The following is a 27,094-nucleotide window of genomic DNA, read 5'->3' as shown; positions in this document are numbered from 1 at the left end:
GGAAGTGAAACATCCACCTTCTCCATCCGGAAGCCTGTCAGTCACCTGCTGCTCGTTCAACCTAGTTTAACCACCTACCAGTCCACCGTTCGTTAGCGATAGCTGATGTGCTGCCAAGCTCGCTGGGCACTTGTTCCTCTCTGGGTTGGTTCTTTGGTTGGTAGATTATTTAACAGTAAATCTCAGTGTCTCTGTTGTGTTTCCTGGTTGTTAAAACGTTGTTCTCCGATTGGTTGTTCTCCCCACATCCACCTGCCTCCACCTCCTCATGTACAAGATGTCTCCTGCTTCTTGTTTTTGCGCTTTTCTCTCTTTAACTGCTCTTTCTTTCTTTAATGCTGCCAAAGTTCCTAAAGGACGTAAAAAACCCAAAAAGCACAAAAAAACTTTGAAGAGGCTGAAACACCACGAGAGCAAAGCAGGTGAGTAGAAACGGAAGCTGAGGCGGCCGAGGTCAAACCCGTGTGCCAGCGTGGTCCTTCAGCCCAGTAGACTGTAGTATTCCCAACACATCGTTGACACTTCCCATGATGTTGGTCTCAGACGAGAGAACCAGGTCTCCTGGTCCAGGGTTCAGGTCGGATCCGTCCTGCTGTGGTTCTGAGGAGGTGTCTGGTGTTTTTGTTGATTCCAGAGAAACCTGCTGATGAGAAGAAGGACACATTTGTAGAGAAACTGGCCACCCAGGTGATCAAAAACCTGCAGGTGAAGATCAGCAGCATCCATTTGCGCTACGAGGACGACGTGAGTTCTTATCCGCATTGAGGCCCAGATTCTGGTCTGGGCTCAACCTTTGGTTCAGGTGTTGTTATCAGGTCCAGTGTTTGGTCCAGGTTGAAGTTTGATTCCAGGTTCTGGTTCTGCAAGAGGTGATGCGTCTCATCTGAACCGGTTTGGGTTACAGGTGTCGGACCCTCAGCGCCCTCTATCGATGGGAGTGACCCTGTCTGAGCTCAGTCTGCAGGTACGCACACGCACCCCCACACCTCTAACTGTGAGGACCTGATCCTGGAACCAGGGTCCAGGTCTGACCCTCAGTGTGCTTCACTTTCAGACCACCGATGAGAACTGGAAGCCCTGCATCCTGAACGAAGCTGCAAAGATCATCTACAAGGTGACAGACGCTCCACTCGCTCTGAACCAGGAACCTGTTTCCTGTTAATGTCGAGGCTCCAGCTCCACCTGAACACAGACACGCCCCTCCAGCTCCACCTGAACACAGACACACCCCTCCAGCTCCACCTGAACACAGACACGCCCCTCCAGCTCCACCTGAACGCAGACACGCCCCTCCAGCTCCACCTGAACGCAGACACGCCCCTCCAGCCACACCTGAACGCAGACACGCCTGTATTGATATTGTGTGTTTTGTGTGTCAGCTTGGGTGTCTGGAGTGTCTGTGCGCCTACTGGAACGTCAACAGTCCCATCTTCTACAAAGGATCATGGGAAAACATCGTGGTGAGTCCGTGTTCTCATGTGTTTGTGAGTGTGTGTTTGACCTGAGGACTGAAGTCAGATAAGCAGCTTGTGAGTTTCAGAGCTCAGTGCTTGACCGGCCATGGTGACACTCAGGGTGATGATGTCACTGCTTCAGTTTACATCAGCTGACTGTGGCGTTAATGGGGAGGAAGCAGCTTCAGTCAGATGAAAACTGTAAACCAGAGACAAAGAACCGTCTGTGTGGCCGCCCCATCCTGCCGTGCTGCAACTGCAGGACCAGACAGGCTGGTGCCTCCTCACACCGTCTGATATTTATCCATGTGACAGTACACGGCAGAACATGCTGAGCTGCTGCAGCGGTACTGCGTTAATGAGGAAGTTCATGTTGCAGCCAGAAAAACAGTCTCAACGTGTGTGTGTGTGTGTGTGTGTGTGTGTGTGTGTGTGTGTGTGTTTTGCAGGATCAGCTGAAGTCTGGGATCAGCAGTAAGGATCAGGAGCTGCTTCATTATCAATACAGTGAGTTCAACATCCATGCATAGATTGCCACAAGGATGGGGTGTGTTTGTAGTCCAAGAGGAAGTGGACTCTCCTGGTTCCTCCACCAACAGGAAGTGGTCATCTCCTGGTTCCTCCCAGCAGCCAATAGGATCGCTCCATGTGATTGTGGTGATTGAACCAGTAAATCAGCTCTGGTGAACAGAAGTTGATGATCTTCCAGGTTCAGTTCATCAAGATCATCTTCACTAATGAACCCTCTGATGATGCTGGAAGCCTGGATGCTACGTTAGCAGTGCTAAGCTAAGCAGTGTTAAGGATGCCACCACTAAGCTTCTAAGAGAGAGAGAGTGTGTGTGTGTGTGTGTGTGTGTGTGTGTGTGTAAGGTGTAAGAAACACTGCAGATAAGTGATCAGCTGGGTTTTCTCCTGTTCACTGATTGGCTGTTTTGTCTTTCACAGTTTTCAAGCCAATCTTTGCTTCAGCTAGAATGTGCATCAACCCGAACGCTGAACTGGAGCTAAAAAACCCAAAAGCCAACCTGCACCTGGAGGTCCAGAACATCGCCATCGAGATGACCAAACCTCAGGTAACATGGCCAGAGGTCATCTGATTAATATATGCCTTCATATGTTTATATACTCACCAGAGCCAAACAAGAAGGAAATCACTTTCCTTTGCTGATGTCATCATCAGCTAAGAAATTAATGATGTCTAAAAAATATTTGAGCACCTGGCTGGTCAGGTGAGGAGTTGCTAGATTGACTGGTCCATCGTGGACTCTGACTCGTCCCTTCAGTCGTCCCCTCAGTAGCTGCTGAGCTTTTCATCAGTCACAAGTCTTCCTCTTGTAAGTTTGATTTCCTGAACGGACGCCTGAGGACCTCTGAGGACTCCTCCAGCTAAGAGTTTCTCATGAAGCTGAAGAACGTTCTTTGTCCTGGGTCACGTCCAGCTGTTGATGTCTTGTCTCTGTAGTACCTGACCATGGTGGAGCTGCTGGAGTCCATTGACTGCATGGTGAAGAACGCCCCCTACAGGAAGTTCAGGCCTGATGTGCCTGTCCACGCCAACGCCAAGCTCTGGTCAGTCCAACACAAGTCAGATAGACATTTCTCCATCCTGCCAGCACTCGAGGAAAACCTCCAGCATTCTCCAGCCTCTGCGCCAGGGGGCGGGGTCATTCAGCTGGTTGTAAATCCGTCATAACGGCAGGCGGCATGTTGATGTCTTTCAGTGAGACTCTGACATCTGTCGTCTTTAAACCTCCAGGAACCTCACAAGAGGTCAGAGCCTGCAGATGTGCAAGGAGAGTCGTTCCAGGTGTTTGTTGCTTGGTCGCAACAGGCACACGCCGCAACAGCTCATTCGCACTTTTAATGGCGACAGTTTGACATGTCAACTAATATCAATAAGCTCTGCTGTTGTGCTGATGTCATCACCATCAGGTGTTTATGGCTCTGATCCAGTTTGCTTGTGTGTTGGGTTTTTGCTGAGTTTGTTGTCTGCACCTCTGTCAGGTGGCGGTACGGCTTCGACAGTATCCTGCAGGTTCACATCCGACGCCTCAGAAACATGTGGACCTGGTCTAACATGCGGCAGCACCGTCAGAACCTGAGAACCTACAAGTCGGCCTACAAAACCAAACTGTTGAGTCCAAGCAAGCCGAGCCCAGACACCGAGCGCCACATCCAGGTGCAGAACTGACTCTGCCCAGCCAAGTGCTGGACCTGAGTGAACATGAAGGGCACATGATCTGATGGAGGACCTGCGTCGTGTCCTGGCAAAACATTTTAATTTCTTTATGAGTAATTGATACTAACTCATAATTAGTGTCTTTGAGCTGAACGTATCCATGACCTCAGACTTTGATTGTCGCTTGTTTGTAAAGCTTCTGCGTTCCCTAGTTGTGTTGGTCACTGATTGGAAATACGTCTCAGTGGACACCCTGATGCCTCCAGGTTCTCATGGTGAGCCTCCGGTGTTCCGTGTGTTCAGGATCAGTTTCTCTTCCACCGTTGCAATAGCACACTGAACCTTTAGCGAGCTCAGAATGTCCCACCCATTCTTGATTGGTCGAGGGGAGACACTCGTGAGCCTGGTGATCTTCAGCATCTGAGGGAATTGTAGCACTGAACTTGAAGGATCTGTAAGGAAACGGGATTTCAGGACCCTAAATCAAAGTGCAAGTGCTGGATGTTCTTGACTCGTGTGTTGTTCCATTAGGACCTGGAGAAAGTTCTGGACGTCTTCAACATCACTTTAGCGCGGCAGCAGGCTCAGATGGAGGTAACACGATGATGATGATGATGATGATGATGATGATGACGATGAAGGATTTTCGAGTGTTGGATTGAGTCAAATATTCATACTCTCCTTCCTTGGACAGGTGATTCGCACAGGCCAGAAGGTGATGGCGAAGAAGGCAGCAGGGGGGCAGAAGCAAGGAGGCGGAGGCTTCTTTAGCAGCTTCTTCAGCAGGAAGGGCAAGAAGGAGGAGCTGGAGCCAGAGGAGAGCAAGGAGTCAGAGGGTGAGTGTGATGTGTTTCTGAAGGACTCTTGAGTCTCGACCTGTAGCTGCGAGTCCGGTTCAACGTGTTTGTGGTGTTCAGCTTCAGGTCTGGACGAGCTCATGACGGCAGAGGAGAAAGAGAAGCTCTACACCGCCATCGGCTACAGCGGCAGCTCTCACAACCTGGCGTTGCCCAAACAGGTAGATACACCTGCTGCGTGGTCATTGTCCTGCAGCAGGAAGCAGGAAGCAGGAACTATACCAATGTCCAGATCCTGTTCTCCAGAGGAGGAACTGAAATGTGGAGATCATGGTCCATTCTTCTTGCTCTGATCAAAGCTGATGTTTGATATCTGCTGACACGAATGTGATATGAAAACCATCCTCATCAATTACGTTGTTGGTGGTGATGTCAGGTCACATGATGCTGCCGGGAACCACTTTGGCTAAACTCAGGGTTGATTTTAGGGTGTAAGGTGCAAGCCATACATTGCGATGTGGCGGTGAGAGTGTTGCCGTGGACTGAGGATGATGGCAGCAGGAACAAAGCCTTCAGCACACCGTGTTTCTTTTGCTGGTGGGAGGAGTTGGGATAGGTGGTGTCCAGGGTGGGTGGAGGCTGTCATTGTTTGTGCCCACTTTCTCACCCTGGTGGTGTACAAGTCCTGAATAGTGGGCAGGGGGGCCAGTAATCCTCTCTGCAGTCCTGCTTCTGTCGTTGGTAACCAGTCCACTCAGGGGAGTGTAAGCTCGCTCTGCTGGGATTCTGGTGGGAGGTCACAATTTTACCAGAGAAGTGTTTCCACGATGTGTTAAAGCAGCATACGGGTTTCTGCCACTGTTGGGTCCGATTAAAGCCCGTGGCTAATCGGGAGAGTTTGAGCTGAAACAAAAAGTTGAACGCGTATTCCAAAGACTTCCTGACAGTTGTGACTTTTTCACAGAGTCTTTGTGATAAAATTCTCTGGTGCTTGAAATGCAGCTGCAGTTGAAGTACATGATGTACTGCATCAGTATCGGCTCTCTACTGGATACGATCCATCCCGTCTCGACCAGATTCAGGGGTGACTCACGTCTCTGTGTTGCAGTATGTGGCCATGGTCGTCACCTTCCAGCTCTTCAAGACCTCAGTGACGTTCAGAGAGCAGCCGGACGTCCCAGAAATCCTCAAGATCCAGATGATCGACCTGAGCACCAAAATATCTCAGCGGCCTGGAGCTCAGGCCATCCGGTGAGTAACCCAGAACTCACAGGTTCCATGGCAGCTCACATTACGATGCAAAGAAAATGATGAAGGAATCAAACGTGTGAAACCTGCGTTTGGCCCTGCAGGGTGGAGGCTGCGCTGGAGCACTGGTATGTGACAGGGTTACAACAGCAGGGGGCGGTGCCCTCACTCATCGCCTCATTGGGAGATGCTGCCTCTTCGCTGCTTAGCATCGTGTTTGAGTTGAACCCCGATAAAAGTGCCGCTGACCAGCTGCTGAGGGTCCACTCGCAGCCTGTCGAGATCATCTATGATGCGGTAACGTTCCAACCCAGACGCTTTCACAGCTTCATCTTGGAGACAAACCATAAAATCTGCTGCTGTTTGTCCTCCAGCTGACCGTCAACAGTCTTGCTGAGTTCTTTAAGACGGGCAAAGGCGTTGACCTGGAGGTCCTGACCTCAGCAACTCTCTCCAAACTGGAGGAGATCAAAGAGAAGACAGCCACAGGTTGGTTCACAGCAGCGGCGCTCAGGATGAGAAGCGCCCCTGGCGCCCCCCTCTGGACAAACACCACATACCTAGATTTGTCATGGTCCTGAGAACAACAGTTCAGTGTCCAGCCTCAGGGGGGCGCCAGTGTCTTCACTAGCCTGGTTTCAGGTTATCCAGTTGCCCCTCTGATGGTTTCTGGTCCCTGCAGGTTTATCCCACATCATTGAGACCAGGAAGGTTCTGGACCTGAGGATCGACCTGAAACCGTCGTACTTGTTGTTACCGAAGTCCGGCTTCTACTGTGACAAGTCTGACCTCATCATTGTGGACTTTGGCAGCTTGCAGGTGAGGACCTGAATTCCCGTCAGACTTGAATCCCACCTGAGAGATGATACTTGTGAATGCTGTTTTAGACCACGCCCACTCACATGTACGTGTGTGTGTGTGTGTGTGTGTGTGTGTGTGTGTGTGTGTGCCTCAGTTGAACAGTGTGGAGCAGAGCGCTGTCAGGTCATCCTCGTCGTCCTTTTCTTCTCTGGAGGAGATCATGGAGCGAGCCTATGACAGGTATAGCTTGGAGCTGCGACGGGTCCAAGTCCTCTACAGCAAGTCAGGTACACAACCACACTGCTATGAGATGCACATTGGCGAGACACAGATGTCGGGGTGGTGTTTTCTACCGTGAAATGATTTTTCTGTGAGGTGACCAGGTTCTAAAGGTGTTGTCTGATGGAATCACTCTCAATAACTCCAGGTGAGGCTTGGAAGGCGGCGCGGCTGCAGGCTTCGTCCGTCCAACACATCCTCCAGCCGATGGACTTCTCTGTCCAGCTGTCCAAGTGTATGGTGGAGAAGGACTCCAGGATGCCCAGGTGGGAGTCTCACCTGTGAACACACTGGCATCTCACCTTGTTGGAGCCTATTGATTATTTGTGTTAATTAAATTATTATTTTTCATTATTTGGAAATGCAAAGGATACTGATAACAGCTGAGGATGGATTGTATATGAACTCATAAGTTTACGTCTAAGTTTAAGTCACGTCCCTCCTCCTCCTCAAACCGTCCTCCTCCGGTGGTTGGGGACGGCTGGTTGGGGGTCTGTCTGTCTCCTGTGCTGACGGAGTGAGGAGTGATGGTTTATCCAGCACTAAATAACCTCTTTAATTTGCTCCTTGTTTGAAGTCAACCTGCAGAATATTTCTGTTTGTTTAAAATAAACTCCACCCTTTCATTTGTTGAAACCGAAGCATCTATCTCTTATTATTTAGTGAGTCGTAGACCTCCCCCTTACAAACTACTCTGAGGTTTTTTTGTTTTTGTTTTTTTTTCACTTTTTTGAACACGAGAGTAGCCATAGCACACCTGCACAAGTGGCCTGAGTCTGTGTGTGTTTGTGCTTCAGGTTTAAAATTTCAGGGGAGCTGCCGCTCCTGCACATCAAGATCTCAGATCAGAAGATCCAGAACATCCTGGAGCTTGTCAACAGCATTCCACTGCCCCACATGGGCTCCACACCTTCCACCCCCACAGAGAAGGTATTGGCACAGTCAGGCCACGCCCACTGAAGTGAAGATCCTGTTAAACATGACGACCCTGATTTGAGTCATTTGAGTATACACCTGTATACACCTGTGTACAGGTGTATACGCGTATACACCCGTATACGCGTGTACAGGTGTATACGCGTATACACCCGTATACGCGTATACACCCGTATACGCGTATACGTATACACCTGTATACGCGTATACGTATACGTATACACCTGTATACGCGTATACGTATACGTATACACCTGTATACGCGTATACGTATACACCTGTATACGTATACGTATACGTATACGCGTATACAGGTGTATACGTATACGTATACGTATACGTATACGTATACGCGTATACAGGTGTATACGTATACGTATACGCGTATACAGGTGTATACGTATACGTATACGCGTATACAGGTGTATACGTATACGTATACGCGTATACAGGTGTATACGTATACGTATACGCGTATACAGGTGTATACGTATACGTATACGCGTATACAGGTGTATACGTATACGTATACGCGTATACAGGTGTATACGTATACGTATACGCGTATACAGGTGTATACGTATACGTATACGCGTATACGTATACGTATAGTCCACGTGTATACGCGTATACGTATACGTGTATACAGACGTATACGCGTATACAGGTGTATACGTGTGTATACAGGTGTATACGTGTGTATACAGGTGTATACGTGTGTATACATGTGTATACACACATACATGTGTATACACACATACGTGTGTATACACACATACGTGTGTATACACACATACTTGTGTATACGTGTGTATACGCGTGTATACACACATACGTGTGTATACGTGTGGATACGCGTGTATACACGTGTATACGTGTGTATACGTGTATACGTGTGTATACGTGTATACGTGTGTATACGTGTGTACACGTGTGTACACGTGCATACACGTGTATACACGTGTATACGTGTATACGTGCACACACGTATACGTGTATACGTGCACACACGTATACGTGTATACGTGCACACACGTATACGTGTATACGTGTGTATACGTGTATACGTGCACACACGTATACGTGTATACGTGTGTATACGTGTATACGTGCACACACGTATACGTGTATACGTGTGTATACGTGTATACGTGCACACACGTATACGTGTATACGTGTGTATACGTGTATACGTGCACACACGTATACGTGTATACGTGTGTATACGTGCACACACGTATACGTGTGTATACGTGTATACGTGCACACACGTATACGTGTATACGTGTGTATACGTGCACACACGTATACGTGTATACGTGTGTATACGTGTACACACGTATACGTGTATACGTGTATACGTGCACACACGTATACGTGTATACGTGTATACGTGTATACGTGCACACACGTATACGTGTATACGTGTGTATACGTGTACACACGTATACGTGTATACGTGTATACGTGCACACACGTATACACGTATACGTGTATACGTGTATACGTGCACACACGTATACGTGTATACGTGCACACACGTATACGTGTATACGTGCACACACGTATACGTGTATACGTGTGTATACGTGTACACACGTATACGTGTATATGGATATATATATGTGTGTGTGTTGCTATGGCAACATGAAAGACATGAGGACAACTTAAGTGCGTCACACAAAGTTTTCTCAAAACAACCTTGTCAATTAATTTTTCTTCCTCTTGAACATCAAACAAAAAAATAAAATTTTGCTTCGTAACATTTCATATCAAAGCTCACTTTAAATGCTGGACCACATAAACATGACATTGAATGTAAAGTCACCGATCGCCATTAACAGCTGTCTCATCAAAGTAGCGTTTTTCCCAGTCTTCTTTACGGCTGTACGTTTGCAATGGCAGCCCTCGTTAACCGGACCAATCATAGACCTGAACCTCTCTCTTCTCTTGTAGATTTATTTATTCCCATTTTATTCTTATAATTTGCATCTTGGCTTATTGACCTGTACTGTGGGTCTGACCTCGCGGCGTGTGTACATCTCCTTACACATAGGCGTCAGTAGCCGATGAGCTAGTTTGAGACTGAGAACTGGCTCCTGACCAAGCCCTGGCTTAGCGGAAACATTTGGGGGTCCAGCTGCCAGCCGTGCATTGGAGGGGAGGGAAACATGGGGACTACAGGAAGGTGACAGTGCTAATGTGACCATATTTGGGCATGTTTCCTGCTTTAGTTGCTGTCCGTGGAGGAGGCCCGACCGCGAGTCCTCACCCTCGACCCTGTCCTCCTCACCACTGTGGAAACAGGTTTGTTGTCTTGTTTTGACTGAAGAATCCGAGGAATCAGGTTTGAGATGGGAACAAACAATTGCTAACTGATTTTCAGAGTGGGCGGAGCATAAACAGCCACGCCTCCCTCTGCAGATCACACTGCCAGTTAAGGTTCTCTGATTGCTATCATGCTGGATTCATGTCTCCTGCATGTCAGATTCAGATGAAGACGCCAGCGAGAAATCGACAGATGAGGACCACCAGCGCTCGGCTCTCGAGGAACTGACTGACCTTCACTTCAAGTTTGAAGTCAAAGAGGTTTGCCTGCTTCTGCCTTGTAAACGCACCCGTGATGGTTGGCTGTAGAGTTAGCGGGGCTGTGCTGTGTTCAGGGGCTGTTGGAACTGACCCGTCAGGCTGACCAGGAGAATACGATCCTGTCCTTCAATGTCTGTCAGCTGGGAGCTGAAGGAAAGAGGCGGAGCTTTGACCTGAGTGTCACATCCTACCTGCGCAGAGTCACGTTGGACTACTGCGACGTTCCAGGTGACTGACCTCATTCCCGATTGGCTAAAACAAAAATATGGTTATTGGATTTTATCCACAGAATCAGTAGCTATGATAAACAGAAACTGGGTTAACCCTCTAACATCCAGCGAGGTTATGTTTACACAAACCATATTTAGTAGCACATTTGTCACATGACTGCTGAGTCCAGCTCAGACAGTCATGAATAGAATTTTATGTTTTTTGAAGATTTGTTTCATGTAAATGCTATAGCTGAGAGAAAATGTTATTAATAGGATTTTTAATGATTTTGTTCTCAGATTTTGTTATTTTTTTCTGAATGATTTGCGCATTGCACTCGATTATGTCAAAGAATACCAGATAGATTGGGTTGTTACAGCCTCTGAAAGGTGTAATTTTGGTATTCAACCAGAACAAGCAACAAGAAAGTTAGATTGACAAAGACCTTAAAAGATATTGAAGTATCCAGGTAGCACTGATCCTGTAGAACCATGAACAGAACCTGAGGATTCAGGTGTTTGTATGTTTCAGATGGCAGATGTCGACCGCTTCACCTGATCAGCTCCTCAGAGCATCAGAGCTCCGACCTTCTGAAGGTGGAGTTCATCAAGGTGAGTTAACCGCTAACAGTTAGTTCTATTTGTTTCTCCTGACCATCAGAGGCAGTGCTTCCAGCACATGGATGCCCATCACACGTACGTGCAGGTCGAATATTAATACCAACAAAGTCATCTGTGACCTGGGTGATGCCCTCAACGTGCGCTAGCATAAAAAGCAGTTCCACCCAGGAATGGATCTCTTGCATCTTCTTGCTGAAGCAAGTTGATTCAATTGTGATTCAAAGTAGACACGTGTAGTTTCATTACCCATTGTGGTCAGAGCAGGGGATTATTTCGCCCTCCGAGAAGCTGCGTTTACTGTGTACTTGTAGTTTTGTTTCCTTTTGCATTGGAGCCGGGTAAGCTACCAGTTTTTCTGACTTTTGTGTGTAGCCCGGGGCCGGAGATAGCTTCGCTCATTACGGCACAGCCAAGATTGGACCAGCTGAACAGCGTTCTTGCCGGTGTCCGCTGGCTGCAGTTTTCAGTTTAATAGCTACCCAGCGGGCTACGGCTGTATTTATGTTGTGAGTCGTGCTACCAGCGTTTTATCATGTGGTTTGGTTTAGTCAAGGACCCGTTGGATTTCATTGGGTTAAGACTGCTTTTCATTTCTGAGAGTGTTCTCTCTCTTAAAATTAGGTGGAGACATTTTTGGACTCTTTGGTGTTTGGTTTCACTACTTCTGGTGGATGGCTGCAAGTGGCAGTGCTTAGCACAAACTAATTCCAGTGGGAAACGCCCCTCACATGAAGCCGAGTGCACTTGCTCTTGACAATCCAGGGTAGGCACGATAGCCGCGGTTTTTGTTTGGATTTTAAATTAATTTGAATGCTTTGGCAGCACCAAGGGTGCACATGCCCTGATTAGTCTGCTGCCGTTGAGAGGCTGCCTCATCAGACTTTTAAGAGTAGTCTGGCCAAGTGTTCCCTGCTTTGTGCCAACCTAGATCTGAGACCATAAATACAATTCCCACCTCAAGAGGTTAAGGTTTCATATGCTGCACACCAAGGAAGTCCTGCACAGCATCAAGGGGAAAAATTTGTTCACAACTATTCACTTGAAGGGTGCATACTTCCACACCCCAATCGCACAGGCAATTCCTCTGGTTAGCCTTCAAGGGACAGGCGTACCAATTCTGTGTCCTACCATTTGGGATAGCTCTAGCCCCCCATGTATTCACCAGGTGCATTTCAGCTTCTGTATCTCCACAACAGGCCCATGGAATGCGGATTTTACTCTGCCTCTACAACTGGCTGATCTGCTCTCAGTCAGAGGTGCTGGTCAGCAGAGATTTTATGGCATTAATTGCGCATCTGACAGATCTAGGGCTCAGAGTTAACCTCCAGAAGAGTTGCCTTGTTCCTTGTCAGGAGACTGTGTCCTTGGCCGTGACCATATTTGCAACTGATGAGGGCTGTCCGCTCTCGACAGCGAATCGACAGAATCCTGCAGTTTGCTGGGCGCTTCAGATGGGGCAGGGCACTGTCCCTGAAATCATTCCAGCACCTGCTGGGTATGTTTGCAGCAGTCTCATCCCTCCTCTCACTGGGCCTCCTGGTGTTGCAGTCTTTTCAAATTTGGCTAAACAGCCTTGGCCTCCATCCTGTAGAGCACAGACACAGGCTGGTGAGGATCACCACCAGCTGCAGAGGGCTCCTCCATCCCTGGAGGAAGAGGAGGTACCTGACCCAAGGAATTCCATTGGGTGCTATCCCTTCCTGGAGGGAGGTGCTGACCATGGATGCTTCTCTGGAAGGTTGGGGTGCTGTGTGGCAGTGTCAGATGGTCAGAGGTCATTGGGTCCCTCAGCAAAGGTGGCGGCATATACACGTGTTAGAGCTTCAGGCGGTGCTGCTTGCCCGAAGACACTTCCTCCCAGTACTAGCAGGGGTGCATGTCCTGGTAAGGTCAAACAATATGTCAGTCGTGTACTATATCAACCACCAGGGAGGCACCAGATCTCTGCAGTGCTTGGGGATAGCCCAGCAGCTTTTGCGGTGGGCCCATCAGCACCTGCTATGTATTTGCCCAGCACTTCCAACAGAGCTGCAGATCTCCTGTCCTATCAGAACCCTGGCCTGGGGGAGTGGAGACTCCACCCTGCGATGGTGCACACTATATGGGATCAACACGGCAGGGCAGAGGTGGACCTCCTTGCCTCTCAGGAGTCAACACATTGTCCTCTTTGGTTCAGCCTCTCCAAAACCAAAACCCTCTAGGCCAGGATGCACTGGAGCATGCGTGGCCAAGACTTGGGCTTTATGCATTTCCCAGTCTGCCACTAATCTGGCCCACCCTGCACAGGGTGGCACAGAAGGCCAAGAGCTGCTGCTGATAGCTCCTTGGTGGCCGGGCAAAGTATGGTTCCCTAGGTTGCTCCAGCTACTGCAGGGGAGACCCTTGTGTCTTCCAGTGAGGAGGGATCTACTCTTACTGCTGGGCAGCTAGATCTGGCATCCCGATCCAACGCGACGGCGGCTCTTGGTATGCCCTCTGAAGGGCCAGACCCACTGCTAGGACTTTGTGAGCCAGCTGATGTCTTCACCATTAACAGCTTGAGGGCACCCTCCACCAACACCCTCTATGCCAACAGGTGGAGGATTTTCACAGAATGGTGCCAAGGGCAGGGGCAGGAGCTGATGCGCTGCCCCCTACTGGCCGTGCAATAATTCTTACAGTCACTCCTTGATAGGGGACTCACGCCCTCCACCATCAAGGTATATACTGCTTCCATCGCTTCAAGACATGTTAGGGTGGATGGGAGAACTGTTGAGTCTCATACCCTGGTGACCAGTTTCCTCAAATGGGCTCTTCGACTGAGACCACCATAGCGGAATTGGGTGCCCCCGTGGGATCTCCTTCTTGTACTGTGAGTGGAGTCCTGTTTGAGCCTTTGCAGACAGCAGAGCTTAGCTGGCTTTCAATGAAGACCTACTTTCTCCTAGCCATTACATCAGCTAGGTGAGTAGCGGAACTACACGCCTTATTGGTAAGTAGGGAGTGCCTGCAGTGGCATCCTGGGGGCTGCAGGGTCATCCTATGGCCGAACCCCTCCATCCTTCCAAAGACTCTCTCCCTACATTTACCAATCAGCCCCTCAGCCTTGCAGCTTTCGAGTCCGCTCAGGAGGAGGGTTTGGGCCCTGGCACAGAACTGTTGTGCCCCGTGCATGCCCTCAGAGCTTACATCACAAGAACGGATGATTGTCAGACGTGTTATTTGTCTGCCACACAGGTCCAAGGAAGGGTCATGCACTGTCCAGACAGAGACTGTTCAAGTGGGGAGCAGAGACAATTCAAGAGGCTTACAGGCATAGTGGCTCCCCAGCCCCTCAGCATGACCAAGCTAGTGTACACTCCGAGTGACCGCCAGAGCTTGGCAGTCACTTGGAATGTACACGAAAAGATTGCCAAGAGGTCTCTCAGAGGTCAAGCCAAGGTAGACCTGCATTTTGTGCTAGCGCACGTTGAGGGCATCACCCAGGTCACAGATGACTTTGTTGGTATTCATATTTGACCTGCACGTACATGTGATGGACATCCTTGTGCTGGAAGCACTGCCACTGGCGGTCATCCAAAACTCATAGAAGCATGGTTACATGTGTTACCCTCGTTCCCTTCATATTTCTGCATTAACACTTCCTGCACACAACCCTCCCACACCTTCTCCGATACCTGAATACTACCTTGGACTACCGTCCCTGTCATGATGTCACTGACTGAAACCTGTTCTCGTGTGTCATCCTGCAGGCAGACCCCGGCGGACCCAGTTTTCAGACGCTGTTTGACAACACAGAACAAACACTGAAGGTGAGTGGAGGTGGCGCTTCATAGCAACTAGGTTTCGAGGGGAGTGGCTGTGATGTGTGGGGTAATCAACATGTGTGAATATTTGTCATGGTGACTGTTGAGCCTGGTAGATCTAGCGGCAGGGTGACATTCGTAAGTGCCCTGTGATATGTGTGGTCTTGGTGATCCATGATCAGTTGATGCTCCGGTGTCTCACAGCTCCTCTGTTGCTGCAGGTGGAGTTTTCCTCTCTGGACTTCCTCCTGCATACCAAAGCTCTGCTGTCAACAATCAACTACCTGAACAGCATAGTGCCACAGCAGCTCACCGCCACCAGTGAACCGGACACCAAGAAACAGGTGGAGAAGCTGGGAAAGGGCCGGAAAGGTGAGACTGTGGAATCACAGGTGTGTTGGTATGTCAGGAAGCTTGTTTTAATCTTAGCCTCTTTCTGCAGTATCTAAAGGAGTCAAAGATGGCGGTGTTTTCAGCTTCAAGTTCTTCGCCATTTTGGGCTGTTTTCACGTGGAAGTGTGTGATGACTGCAGCAGCATTGCTGACATCAGAGTCCAAGGTGCAATAAAGGGTTAAAGTCAGATACATGCTGTACCTGTAAATATGAACACCGATGACGTGTGTGTCCATCGTGGCCCCACAGGCATCGATGCATCAGTGTTGGTGCAGGTGAAACAGACGGAGGTGTTCGCCCGACTGAGAGACATTGTGGTCAAAGACGTCAACCCCAAAACCATTCACACAAAGGTTTGTCCTCATGGAACCACCCACTGACTGCATGTAGACAAATGGTTCTGGGGTCGCAACTAGCAACAGCATCATGTACACAAAAGTGGTCATGACTGATGTAGTGCTGTACTCCACCCTTAGGCGGTGTCTATTGTGGGTGAGGAGGTGTTCAGCTTCAAGCTGTCCTTGTTCCCGGGGGTGACCAAGGATGACAGCTACAGCGACACATCAAAGGTGGACGGGAAGGTCACGCTGCGTCTGGGCTGCATCCAGATCGTCTACCTGCACAAGTTCCTGATGTCACTGCTGGTCAGACAACCGCTAACAAGCACCTGCAAACAAACGCATTCACTCAGAAACACATGAACATCTGCATGTATTTTCACACTACTGATAAACACACAGCAACATACAGGATATACCACAGATGGGCACAGTACTGAGTTCTCCTTCTGTTGCAGCTGCTGTTTCTGGGTCTCTGCTGACTCTGTGTTTTTATGTGTTTGTGGTTATTGTCTGTTTGTCCAGCTGTCTGTCCACCTCACACACAGCGCCCCTGGTGGGGGAACTCTGAACTCTCAATGGTATCTATTAGAAATATTTGTTGCATCTTGTTGACCACAGTTGTTACTCTCCTGAGCGACGGTCTCCATGGTAACACATCTACTGTGTGACAGTTACACAAGGCATTCCAGAATGTCACATGATCAAGAAGAAGTTTTGATATAAAGTGGAGGCGAATGATTGTCAGTGTGATGGTTGTTGAAGCCGAGCGTTTGTTTCCTGCCGTCTCTCACGTTTCCTGTCTTGTCGATGTGTCTTTGTCCTTTCAGGCTTCTTTTAGCGTTCACTATGCGTCTGCCGATGAGGTACAGCTTCCAGCATGCACCTCTGACCTGCATCAAAACTTCTGCTTTGCAGTTTCACTCAGCAACTCCACTGCACCTTCAGTCCACCTTAACTTATCACCTGTTCTCAGTCTACTGGGGGGATGTTGACCCTTGACCTTGGCTCAGTATCGGAATATCTGGTTGGTCGTCTTGGTTTAGTCTGTGTGTGAGACGACTGTTTAGCCCAGATTAACTCGACTAAAGAGGAAAGGGGGCAAAGCAGACAAGTGCGCTTGGGAGAGCGTCACCTGGTGGCCAGCTGGTGCAGCAGCAGCTTCAGCATGTTCTGTAAATTTACTGCACAAACAAACAGAAACAAAAATCATCTGAAAGCAAAACTGTCATCAGTGCAATAAAACGCTGAAGCCCAGAAACATTTGATGCTCTCAAATGTGTCCACCAAAGCGGGGAACTACAGATACATCACGGATGTTTTCCTCTGTCACACGTGCCTGTCGTGGTGGCCTTTGACCACCAAAATTATTTCAGTTCATTTTTCAGTCCAAGTGGAAGTTGGAGCCAAATTTTTTTTTAAAATTCTGTGACGGCGTTCCTTGCATATCACACTAACCAGATTCCGGTGCAGTGGCGTAACCAGCGCTGATGGATGACTGAATGAATGTTTGTCATTCACACATGATGTCATCACAGCTCACTTCGTCCATGAGTGCTACGCTTCTCACTCTGCTGCCCTCATTAACCCCTCCTCCTCACTGTCTCATCAGTCACATGACCTCTGCCTGCGTCAACGCACTTCCTTCCCTAAAAATGGCTTTCAAGTTTTCACTTCGTAATCTTTTAATTTCTATGAGAGCGCATCAGGACATTTGTAGGTTCTAAAACAAAACAAAAAGTGTCAAATCAGTAAATTAGTTTAGTTAAAATGGAAGAAAGAGGAGAAAAGAAATCATTGAGGTTTTAACGTCATATATTTTGTGAGGAAAAGAATGAAAAGCTATTTTTGCGAACATGGCTTCAGTCTGAAAGGTTGGACTCCTCTGGAGGTACAGGAAGGTGAAGAGAACCAAATGCCTGTGATGGTAAACCAGCATGTTAATGCCATGTCCTGGAAGGTGCATAAAGACTTTTGTCAGGCCAGAGGAGCTTCGTTGACACGGAGAACGGTCACTGACTGACTGAGGTCGGTCCAACCTTTCAGTGTGAAGCAGTGCTGCTTCCTGGCTGTGAGAAAGAAAATGTCATTAATTTTGTTGTTCCAGATTTCTGACTTTGTCTGAGAATATGTGAGGTTTCCCGTAAATTTAGGATTTCAGTCTTGTTGTTTGCACCTACAATGGCCCTGATTGGTCATCGAACATTTCATAATTTGAACCTCAAACTAAATGAGACGTACAGTTGTGTTCTATAAAACAAGTGATTTTACAGTTGATTAATAAATGTGTTTAACGCTGTTTGTTGGAGTCAAACCTTCATATTGAGTCTTTCATGAACCCCCAGCTGCTGTGTGGAAGCAGAAACATATTAATAATAGGAACAGAAACCTGTGAACGCCTCAGATTACGTCTCAACATCCTGTGACTCTTCTTACTCTTGATCTTTATCAGATGTTCGTCAACAACTTCCAAACGGCCAAAGAGGCTCTGAGCGCTGCAACAGCTCAGGCAGCGGAGAAGGCGGCGTGCAGCGTTCGGGACTTTGCCCAGAAAAGTTTCCGTCTGTCCATGGACATCAAACTGAAGGCGCCACTCATCATCATCCCTCAATCGTCCACCTCCCTGAACGCTGTGGTGGTGGATCTGGGTCTGATCACTGTGGGAAACAGCTTCTCACTGCTGCCCGCTGAAGGCTTCTCTCTGCCAGCAGTGGTGGAGAAAATGGACATCAAGCTGACACAGCTGAAGCTCTCCAGGTATCATCGCCTTGTCCAGAACCCTTGTTCTCAATAGCAGAAATCATTCCTGAGCTCCACAACCAGGAAATATCCCATTTTCCACTTAAAGCTGTTTCTCAGAGTCTTGGACGGAAAAGAGAGGAAGAGGTATCCCTGTAGTCCGACAGGAAGTTATCATCACCATGGTTTCCCTTCTCCAAAAGCTGGTGGGACAGTTAAAATATGTAACTTATCAGTGTTGAAAGTTTGGGTCCCCTGTCTTCTGGTATTGGAGTGGTGGAGTCTTAAAAACCTAGAGGAGCCTACAGAGGTCATGGAGGTCATTAAAGGTCATCAGGGGAAACACAAGAAGCCTAAGCTTAGTGGTGGTGACTTTGAAGTCATGTGACCCTGGTGTAGCTCCTTCATAGGCTAATGTTAGCTTAGCACTGCTAACCGTAGCATCCAGGCTTCCAGCATCATCAGAGGGTTCATTAGTGAAGATGATCTTGATGAACTGAACCTGGAGGATCATCAACTTCTGTTCACCAGAGCTGATTTCCTGGTTCAATCATCACAGTCACATGGAGCGATCCTATTGGCTGCTGGGGGAGGAAGCAGGAGATGACCACTTCCTGTTGGGGGAGGAACCAGGAGATGACCACTTCCTGTTGGACTACAAGCACACCTCATCCCTTACATGATTATTTCCTGTCAAACTGCAAACATACCTCCTCCCTCACCTGCTGGAACGCTGACCTTGAACATTCACTCATCAACAGAACCGTTCTGAAAAGAGACTCCTCGCAGCCTGACATTGAGATCCTTCAGCCAATCAACTTAGAGCTGCTTGTCACCAGGAACCTGGCGGCCTCATGGTTCACCAAGATCCCAGGTATCCAAGTCCAGGGTGTCCTACGCTCCCTAAAGGTATGTCTTCCTTCAGGGTCTGTTGATAGTGATGATGTAACAGCTGTAGTTAGACAGTGTGCTGTGTCTTACAGATGAGTCTGGGTGAGGAAGACCTCGGCGTGCTGATGAAGGTCCTGGTGGAGAACATTGGGGAGGGAAGTAAAGCGCACAACATGGATGTCAACAGACAGGTGGCTGAAGGTATGATAAGAAGTCACACAGAATCTCTATTTTTTGTTTTTGTTTTTGTAGTCCAACAGGAAGTGGTCATCTCCTGGTTCCTCCCCCAGCAGCCAATAGGATCGCTCCATGTGATTGTGGTGATTGAACCAGTAAATCAGCTCTGGTGAACAAAAGTTGATGATCTTCCAGGTTCAGTTCATCAAGATCATCTTCACTAATGAACCCTCTTATGATGCTGGAAGCCTGGATGCTACGGTTAGCAGTGTTAAGCTAACAGTAGCCTATGGAGGAGCTACACCAGGGTCACATGACTTCAAGGTCACCACCACTAAGATTCAGGTTTCTTCTGTTTCCCCTGATGACCTTTAATGACCTCCATGACCTCTGCAGGCTCCTCTAGACTCTTGTTAGCAACCCAGGTTTTTAAGACTCCACCACTCCAACATCCACCAGTCTGGTGTTTAGTGGTGGATCTGATGTAGAACTGAACCTCCACCATCCACCAGTCTGGTGTTTACTGGTGGATCTGATGTAGAACTGAACCTCCACCATCCACCGGTCTGGTGTTTACTGGTGGATTTGATGTAGAACTGAACCTCCACCATCCACCAGTCTGGTGTTTACTGGTGGATCTGATGTAGAACTGAACCTCCACCATCCACTGGTCTGGTGTTTACTGGTGGATCTGATGTAGAACTGAACCTCCACCATCCACCGGTCTGGTGTTTACTGGTGGATCTGATGTAGAACTGAACCTCCAACATCCACTGGTCTAGTGTTTACTGGTGGATCTGATGTAGACCTGAACCTCCACCATCCACCGGTCTGGTGTTTACTGGTGGATCTGATGTAGAACTGAACCTCCACCATCCACCGGTCTGGTGTTTACTGGTGGATCTGATGTAGAACTGAACCAGCTAATACCTTCAGCAGCTGGGAACCTCACACCTGATCTCAGGCCTCTGACCTGGACACCAGAGAACCAGAAGTTCTACTAGGAGAACTGATTTACTGGTTTTTCAACTCTCATACATCACTGAGTTTCCTGCTCACCTCAGTCGAGGAGATGTAGTGCCACCTAGTGGCCAGCTGGCAGACTTCCCCCACCTCAAGCTCATAAGACGACTTGTTGACCAGCGTGTAGAATGGACTTATGGTGATAATCCGGGTCAGGTTGAAACTGCTGCTGGGAACCATAGATTTGATTTCTGACACTTAACCACAAACCCACTGATGTGTTGCTAAAGAAACCAGATGATCTACATGAGAACTGTTTTATTTATGGGTTTTGCAACTTGTTGCTGCACTTTTTTAAATGAAGAAAGACAGAAAAGGGGAGAAAAAGCCCCTCGATGTACCAAACAAATACCAAAGCAAGGTTCACGCTGCCCTGTGATTTTCAAGTGTCATGACTCCCTGCCACACACTTTTAGAAGTTGTTGCTACCAGAGTGTCTGATTAAGATGAAGCTAACACCTGTTTGTGTCGCGTCATTGTAACTCGGAATGAATGACAAAGAATGAATGAGGATTCATCCGCCTCATCAGGGTGCACTTTCACCAATGAGGGTTTTAATGGACTGTTCTCGTCCACAGAGAAGGCCGAGCATCAGGTGGAGGCGACATTGTTGCAGGCGGGATCAGACAGTGTGTCAGCCACCACCAATGGAGGCGTGTGTGAAAATACCATCAATGTTCTGCTCAACTTTGAAATCAAAGAGGTACAAAAGCCTCAATTACTAGAAGAACTGCTGACCGTGACGGACCGATGGAGTCCTGCCCCAGACGTCTGTTTGATGAACTCTGTTGTCCCCCTCAAGGTGCTGCTGACACTCAAGAAGCCCAAAGACCAGAAGGAGTCGCCGTTCCTGGTCTTCCATGTCTCTCACCTGGGCATCGACACCAAAGTCAGGAAGTACGACATGTGTGCAACCACCTACATCAAGACAATTGCCTTGAAGTGCCCTGAGTTCAAAGGTCAGAGGTGAAAAGAGAGGACTGTTTCCTGTCCTTTACTGAGTTGTGATGTCCTCAAGGGTTTTATTGTGTTTCGTGTTCTTGTCCCAGACTCAAATGGGGAGCCGTTGTGTCTTATCAGTTCTTCAGTGGAATCTGGAGCTGAGCTGCTCAAAGTTCAATACTTCAAGGTGATGTCACTGTTTGCAGATCACATGACTCCTCTGTTGTCCTCCAGCATGGTAACATGCAACCAGCGTCACCACTGGGATCATTGATTGATTGATTGATTGAGTGGTTGGTTGAATGTGTTCAGGCGGACCGCTCCGGACCGAACTTCTCTTCCATCTACAAGAACACCGAACAGATGATCAGCGTGAGTAGAGCGATGTAGAGGTGAACTCTGGCCCCACCTCCTGGTCAATTGATAGTGAATGTCCTGCATCATCTGGCAGTGCTTCTGAGTGACAGCTCATTAATCCCTGATGATGGACGCCTCGTCACGCGTTGTCTTACTGATCTCAACGTCTCACTCCAGGTGACCTTCACCTCCCTTGACCTCATGCTTCACACGGAGGCTCTGCTGTCAACCATCAACTTTCTGTCCGCGGCACTGTTATCAGGCAGCATGCCACCTCCAGAGAAGGAGAGCAGGCTGAAGAGGGAAGACAGCAGGACGGTGTCGGCCAAGTCCAGTCAGTCCAGCAAAGCTCTCGTTGTCTAAACTGGTCATTTATCTTCTCTTCAACTGAAAAATGAACACACGTTTCTGAGGGAGTCTCTTGTCAATCTGGTATCAGGTCAGCCTGGTGGACATTTGCTAGGAAGTACCAAGTTCTCAGGATTTCTTATCTCTTACTGGTTAAACTGGTGTCAGACCAGAGGGCAAATCAGTTCAGTGGACCAAAACTAACACAAATACTTTCTGTAGGTTCATCTCAGTTTATCAAAGAACTGTAGACCTGTGTGTGTGTGTGTGTGTGTGTGTGTGTGTGTGTGAGAGAGAGAAGGAAACATCAGGCAAACATAATACATCCATGTGACTTCTGTGTTTCCTGGCAGCTGCCATGATGTCACCTGCAAACAGTGAGGTCATCGACCTGAAGGTGATGATGACGCTGGGGGCCTTCAATGTCCTGGTGTGCGACCAGAGGAGCAACATGGCTGACATCAAGATCCAAGGTGACAGAACGCCGGTAGTCGGCAGTGATGAGATGATTGACAGTTTATGGTCCACTGGTGATGCCAGTCAGTATCTCCTCCAGGTATTAACGGCTCGCTGCTTATGCAAGGACCACAGACGCACATGTCCGCCCGCCTTAGAGACTTCATCATTCTCAACGTCGATCCCAGAAGCATCCACAAGAAGGTCAGTCAGCTGTTCTATCATGTGACTGCTGAGATCCACACTAATTAGATGCAAAATGAATGTGGAATGAACAAGACGCTCCGAGGAAATCAACTCTGTCATGACGGTTCAGTCAGAGATGGGAAAACAGAAATAGGACCTGACAGAAGACGAAGGTCTGACACAGACAGCCTCAGGCCTGAGGGATCGGTTCACGTATCATGAGATGAAGACCCATTTTCAATAACATGGTGGATATCTCAAAACAGTGGAGCACATTTTGATGAAATGTGTTGAGGCAGAGTATTTTAATTAGAGAGAGAAGCACGAAGCTCTTGCTGGTGATGTGGATCATGTTTTGAGTTTCTGCAGTGGGGAGGAATGTGTCGGGCAGTGATGTGGGTGTGTTCCCGGTCTCCCCCACGGAACCTTGCTGGTGGACAGATGAACTCTCTTTGAGCTGTTAGGGTCCCTCACATCTGTGCTGCTGCTATCATGGTTCCTTCCTCCAGGCCATCTCCATCATGGGCGACGAGGTGTTCAGCTTCTCCATGAGTCTGACGCCAAATGCCACAGAGGGTGCTGGCTACGCTGATGTGTCCAAGACTGACGGCAGAGTGAAGCTGAATGTGGGCTGCATCCAGGTGCTTTACCTGCACAAGTTTGTCACATCTCTGCTGGTGAGTTCCATGCTGCCACACCTGCAAGACTCAGACAGCATTCACGTGATGTTCTTAACACCTTAAGAGAATGATCTGCCTTTAGAACAAGTGCTGTGTTCTGGAGGTATTCTGAATCCTGGTTACAGGATTTCTGGGAGCTTCTGGGGGAAGTTTTAGTTTTGTGAATGAACTTTGGATTCTTTGTTCTTTTGCTTCCCTGAGAATTTCACCAACAACTTCCAGACGGCCAAAGAGGCTCTGAGCGCTGCCACAGCTCAGGCGGCTGAGAAGGCGGCGTCCAGTGTTCGGGACTTCGCCCACAAAAGCTTCCGTCTGTCGATGGACGTAAATCTGAAGGCACCGCTCATCATCATCCCCCAGTCGTCCACCTCTCTGAATGCACTAGTGATGGACCTGGGCCTGATCACTGTGGCCAACAGCTTTTCACTGCTGTCTGCTGAAGGCTCCCCGCTGCCCGCCGTCATTGATAACATGGATGTCCAGCTGTCGCAGGTCAAACTCTCCAGGTCAGGTGTTTCATTCGGCCTGATCGGTGCGGTGCAGAATGTGGTGCAGTCAGTCAGAGATGGTTGAACAGAAATAGGACCTGGACCCGGACAGAAGACCACGGTCTGACACAGACAGTAATTGTTGATTCAGATGTCTTCTGTTGTACACCAGGACCTGTTTGGACCCGGCGGCAGGTCAAACCACCACAGAGCTGCTCGAGCCAGTCAACCTACACCTGAGCATCAACAGGAACCTGGCTGCGTCCTGGTACAAGGAGATGGCCGCCATAGAGATTGACGGCGATCTGAAGCCTATGAAGGTAGGAGCAGGAAGAGCTGTTAGAGCTGATTGTTTAATCACTGTCGGCACTCAAATACTGAAAACGCTCAGTCAGAGAAATGAACTTGTATTTGGATCTTACAGTTCCAGCTGCATCATTGCACAGATACTGGAACATAAAAACTCAAGAAAACTCCTGAAACCTTCCTTGGATCTCAGACGGCTGACATAAACAGCAGGTCTTGCCTGACGGGATTCTTTGATGCAGTCTGAATGTTTCTAACTTCTGTGCTCTTGTTTTTGCTTCCAGTCCTCATGTGGCCCCCCGAAGGTATCGCTCAGTCAGGACGATCAAGTGTAGAGCCACTAGTCCCTGACACCTAGAGTGTGTAGTGATGGCACCAGTCCCTAGTCAGGCCACTAGGCTAGCAGCCCCTCCTGTTTCTGCTACCTATGCTAAGCTTGGCTTAACTGAATCCTGGCATGTCTTCAAGGACAAACAGAGACAAACGACTTCAGAGTTGATTAAGATGGATTGATTTAGGGAGAGACGGCCAGTCAGTGAACATTTCTAATGCCGGACAAAACAATGTAAACAAGCCAGTCCCTAAATGGATGTTAACCTAGAATTATAACGTAAATACAAATACACAATAATGCAAAGTCATATCCATCATGTAGCGCGAGTGCACATTATAGAAAGCAGCATTATACATAAGTGCAAAAAGGAGCAATATAAATGGACAGATGCTGTCATGTAAGAGGAGCATCGTGCAGGAACCATATGAGTGGACACTGATGGGTCCCCGACCATTAAGCTGCTATCTTTATGTGTGGAATGAATCGGCTTGTAGGTGGCACTGAGCCAGGATGACCTGACGGTACTGCTGAGGATCCTGACGGAGAATCTGGGAGAGGCTGGCAGCCTGGAGCCAGTCGCCACGAGACCTGAGACCCACCTGCAGCTCAGAGCATCCGGGAGCCCCCAGCCAGGTCAGAGCAGACGCTACACTCTTGCAAGAAATGTTCTCGATAAATTGTTCATTTAACTCAACTTTATGTAGCTCGGAGCCCAAAATGCTTCATGTAGCCTATTGGAGGGCGAGACATCCAGCGTATGGTCACAAATGTCACTTGAAAGATTCCAGGAGAACTTGTCATTTGGCAAAGAGCCTCAGTGAGGCAGGTACTGGGCCCACCTCCTGTTTGGAATGGAACCTTGTGGAATTTGTTTCAAATTGTAGACAAATTTACCTTTTAATTCCTCGAAAGGCACAAGGCCACCAGGTCCTTCACAGACCAGCAAGTGGTACGTGAGCCTTGGATCTGGACCCCGGTGGTTTTTGTTCATATGGTCCTGTTTCTGTTGCCTGTTCCAGCTGACAAAAGTTCATTGTCTTGTGTTCAGATGATGTTGAGACACTGCACGCAGCCCGAGACGAGGAGGAGGACAAAAGTCTGGAGGCCGTGAAGTTCAACTTCAACATTGAATCTCTTGGACTGGTTCTGTACAGAGACGACCCCGAACAGGTTGGCGACCACATTCTGAACCACTGTGGTTGTGTGGATCTTCAGGTGATATGACAGTGTCGTCTGCATATAGTAGCCACATGGGGAAGGTCTGTTAACTGTAGACGTAACAGCCAGCATGTTCCAGGTTTTGGAGGAAGATTTGAGTTTACCAGTTTAAACCGGGTGGAACCTGCCTGGTAGAAATGAGGAGAGCTTGGTTACCACGGCAAACCAGGGTTTGATGTATGAAAATGCTTCACCAAAAATGGCATTTGTTGTGTGAGGGACACATTTATTCAGTAAAAGTCAGGAGGAGGTCATTGGTCAGGATGATGGTGAGTTATTATTGTTACTGTGAGGTTTTAGTCTGAATCCCCTGGTCTTCCCTCCAGCCATCGGACCTCCAGCACCACGGAAGTCTTTGCCTGGGTGAGTTCACCCTCCACCTCCTGAAGACATCAGGGAAGATCCGGACCAACGGCAGCATGGAGGTGACCACCATCCTGACTGACTGCACTCTAGATGACCTGCGGACAGGCATGGAGAGGGTGACTTCACGGTGAGAGTCACATGACCTCTAGTGTTGGTAGCTGGAGCAACATCTACTGTTAGTCAGCATTAGTGGCAAAATGGGATGAAATGCTGATGGTTTCAGGGTAAAATTATCGTCCTTTCACTCATTGAAGTTCTTTTTACACAGTTGCTGTATTTTTGTCTTGTCTTGTCTGCTCTTCACAGGATGGTTGGCAGGCGGGATGAGGACAGCACGGAGGCGATGATCGATGTGACGTACCGGCAGAGTGGAGGCGAGCGTGAGGTGGTGGCTGTCTTGCAGAAACTCTACCTATGTGCCAGTGTGGAGTTTTTGATGGCCGTTGCAGATTTCTTCCTCCAGGCTTTTCCTCAAAATCCGACCCTGGCCATGGCACAGAGTGACAGGCTGCCGCTGAGACAGACAGCGGAACCTCGGACTGACACCAAGACTAGTGAGTGGTAGCGTTGAGCTGATGACAGGGATGCCCAGCGGCGGGGTACAACCCATTAAAGGTTGGAGAATATGAGCAACCTCTTGAGTAAGGGTTGTCCAAGTTTTACACCTGTGACACTAGAGTGTCAACTTAGAAAGGCACCCTGATGTTTGTGGTCATGGAACCAGGAGGCCAGGACTGCATCATGGGAACCTTGCAACACGTAGTTCCTCCTTCTGAATCCAAACCCTCCGTAGAGACGACAACAGAGACACAAGTAATTGAACAGTCCTTCAGCTCCAGAGGTTCACATCATTCTCAAGCAAGGATGCAAAACATCTGCAGGTTCCAGCTTCTCATGTTTGGTTTTTCTTTGTTGGTAGACTGAATTATTTAAAATGTGAGAATTGCAGC

General features: G+C 48.5%; 1 protein-coding gene across 7 annotated transcripts in view; it reads left to right on the top strand.

Annotated features, from left to right (window-relative positions):
* The window catches only part of vps13c (vacuolar protein sorting 13 homolog C), a 66,006-nt gene that overhangs the window by 12,862 nt on the left and 26,050 nt on the right, over nt 1-27,094 (top strand). For 2 of the 7 annotated variants that reach the window (XM_086191353.1, XM_086191346.1), the window contains 47 exons: nt 348-422; nt 635-744; nt 905-964; nt 1,055-1,114; nt 1,380-1,460; nt 1,904-1,961; nt 2,403-2,530; nt 2,920-3,026; nt 3,462-3,636; nt 4,168-4,230; nt 4,331-4,472; nt 4,554-4,654; nt 5,542-5,684; nt 5,786-5,978; nt 6,056-6,170; nt 6,364-6,500; nt 6,637-6,769; nt 6,910-7,027; nt 7,559-7,691; nt 9,932-10,004; nt 10,186-10,286; nt 10,361-10,514; nt 11,028-11,107; nt 14,848-14,907; nt 15,123-15,273; nt 15,344-15,460; nt 15,545-15,648; nt 15,772-15,939; nt 16,464-16,499; nt 18,086-18,390; nt 19,134-19,281; nt 19,356-19,464; nt 21,042-21,166; nt 21,266-21,422; nt 21,513-21,592; nt 21,718-21,777; nt 21,940-22,096; nt 22,464-22,583; nt 22,667-22,770; nt 23,262-23,429; nt 23,634-23,938; nt 24,093-24,240; nt 24,511-24,531; nt 25,055-25,193; nt 25,609-25,730; nt 26,105-26,271; nt 26,451-26,698. In XM_086191353.1, the coding sequence (XP_086047479.1) occupies nt 348-422; nt 635-744; nt 905-964; nt 1,055-1,114; nt 1,380-1,460; nt 1,904-1,961; nt 2,403-2,530; nt 2,920-3,026; nt 3,462-3,636; nt 4,168-4,230; nt 4,331-4,472; nt 4,554-4,654; nt 5,542-5,684; nt 5,786-5,978; nt 6,056-6,170; nt 6,364-6,500; nt 6,637-6,769; nt 6,910-7,027; nt 7,559-7,691; nt 9,932-10,004; nt 10,186-10,286; nt 10,361-10,514; nt 11,028-11,107; nt 14,848-14,907; nt 15,123-15,273; nt 15,344-15,460; nt 15,545-15,648; nt 15,772-15,939; nt 16,464-16,499; nt 18,086-18,390; nt 19,134-19,281; nt 19,356-19,464; nt 21,042-21,166; nt 21,266-21,422; nt 21,513-21,592; nt 21,718-21,777; nt 21,940-22,096; nt 22,464-22,583; nt 22,667-22,770; nt 23,262-23,429; nt 23,634-23,938; nt 24,093-24,240; nt 24,511-24,531; nt 25,055-25,193; nt 25,609-25,730; nt 26,105-26,271; nt 26,451-26,698 (5,859 nt within the window). Of the gene's footprint in view, nt 1-347; nt 423-634; nt 745-904; nt 965-1,054; nt 1,115-1,379; nt 1,461-1,903; nt 1,962-2,046; nt 2,164-2,402; nt 2,531-2,919; nt 3,027-3,461; nt 3,637-4,167; nt 4,231-4,330; nt 4,473-4,553; nt 4,655-5,541; nt 5,685-5,785; nt 5,979-6,055; nt 6,171-6,363; nt 6,501-6,636; nt 6,770-6,909; nt 7,028-7,558; nt 7,692-9,931; nt 10,005-10,185; nt 10,287-10,360; nt 10,515-11,027; nt 11,108-14,847; nt 14,908-15,122; nt 15,274-15,343; nt 15,461-15,544; nt 15,649-15,771; nt 15,940-16,463; nt 16,500-18,085; nt 18,391-19,133; nt 19,282-19,355; nt 19,465-21,041; nt 21,167-21,265; nt 21,423-21,512; nt 21,593-21,717; nt 21,778-21,939; nt 22,097-22,463; nt 22,584-22,666; nt 22,771-23,261; nt 23,430-23,633; nt 23,939-24,092; nt 24,241-24,510; nt 24,532-25,054; nt 25,194-25,608; nt 25,731-26,104; nt 26,272-26,450; nt 26,699-27,094 lie in introns of those variants that run through there. The other 5 variants (XM_086191361.1, XM_086191379.1, XM_086191389.1 and 2 more) reach the window with 5 other exon arrangements.

The sequence above is a fragment of the Aulostomus chinensis genome, chromosome 2, assembly GCF_037954235.1.
Source record: "Aulostomus chinensis isolate RoL2024-O1b breed Wild chromosome 2, RoL_Achi_v1.0, whole genome shotgun sequence".
Lineage (NCBI taxonomy): Eukaryota > Metazoa > Chordata > Actinopteri > Syngnathiformes > Aulostomidae > Aulostomus > Aulostomus chinensis.
Note: the sequence above shows the minus strand (reverse complement) of the source record. Positions and strands in the feature narration are given on the sequence as shown.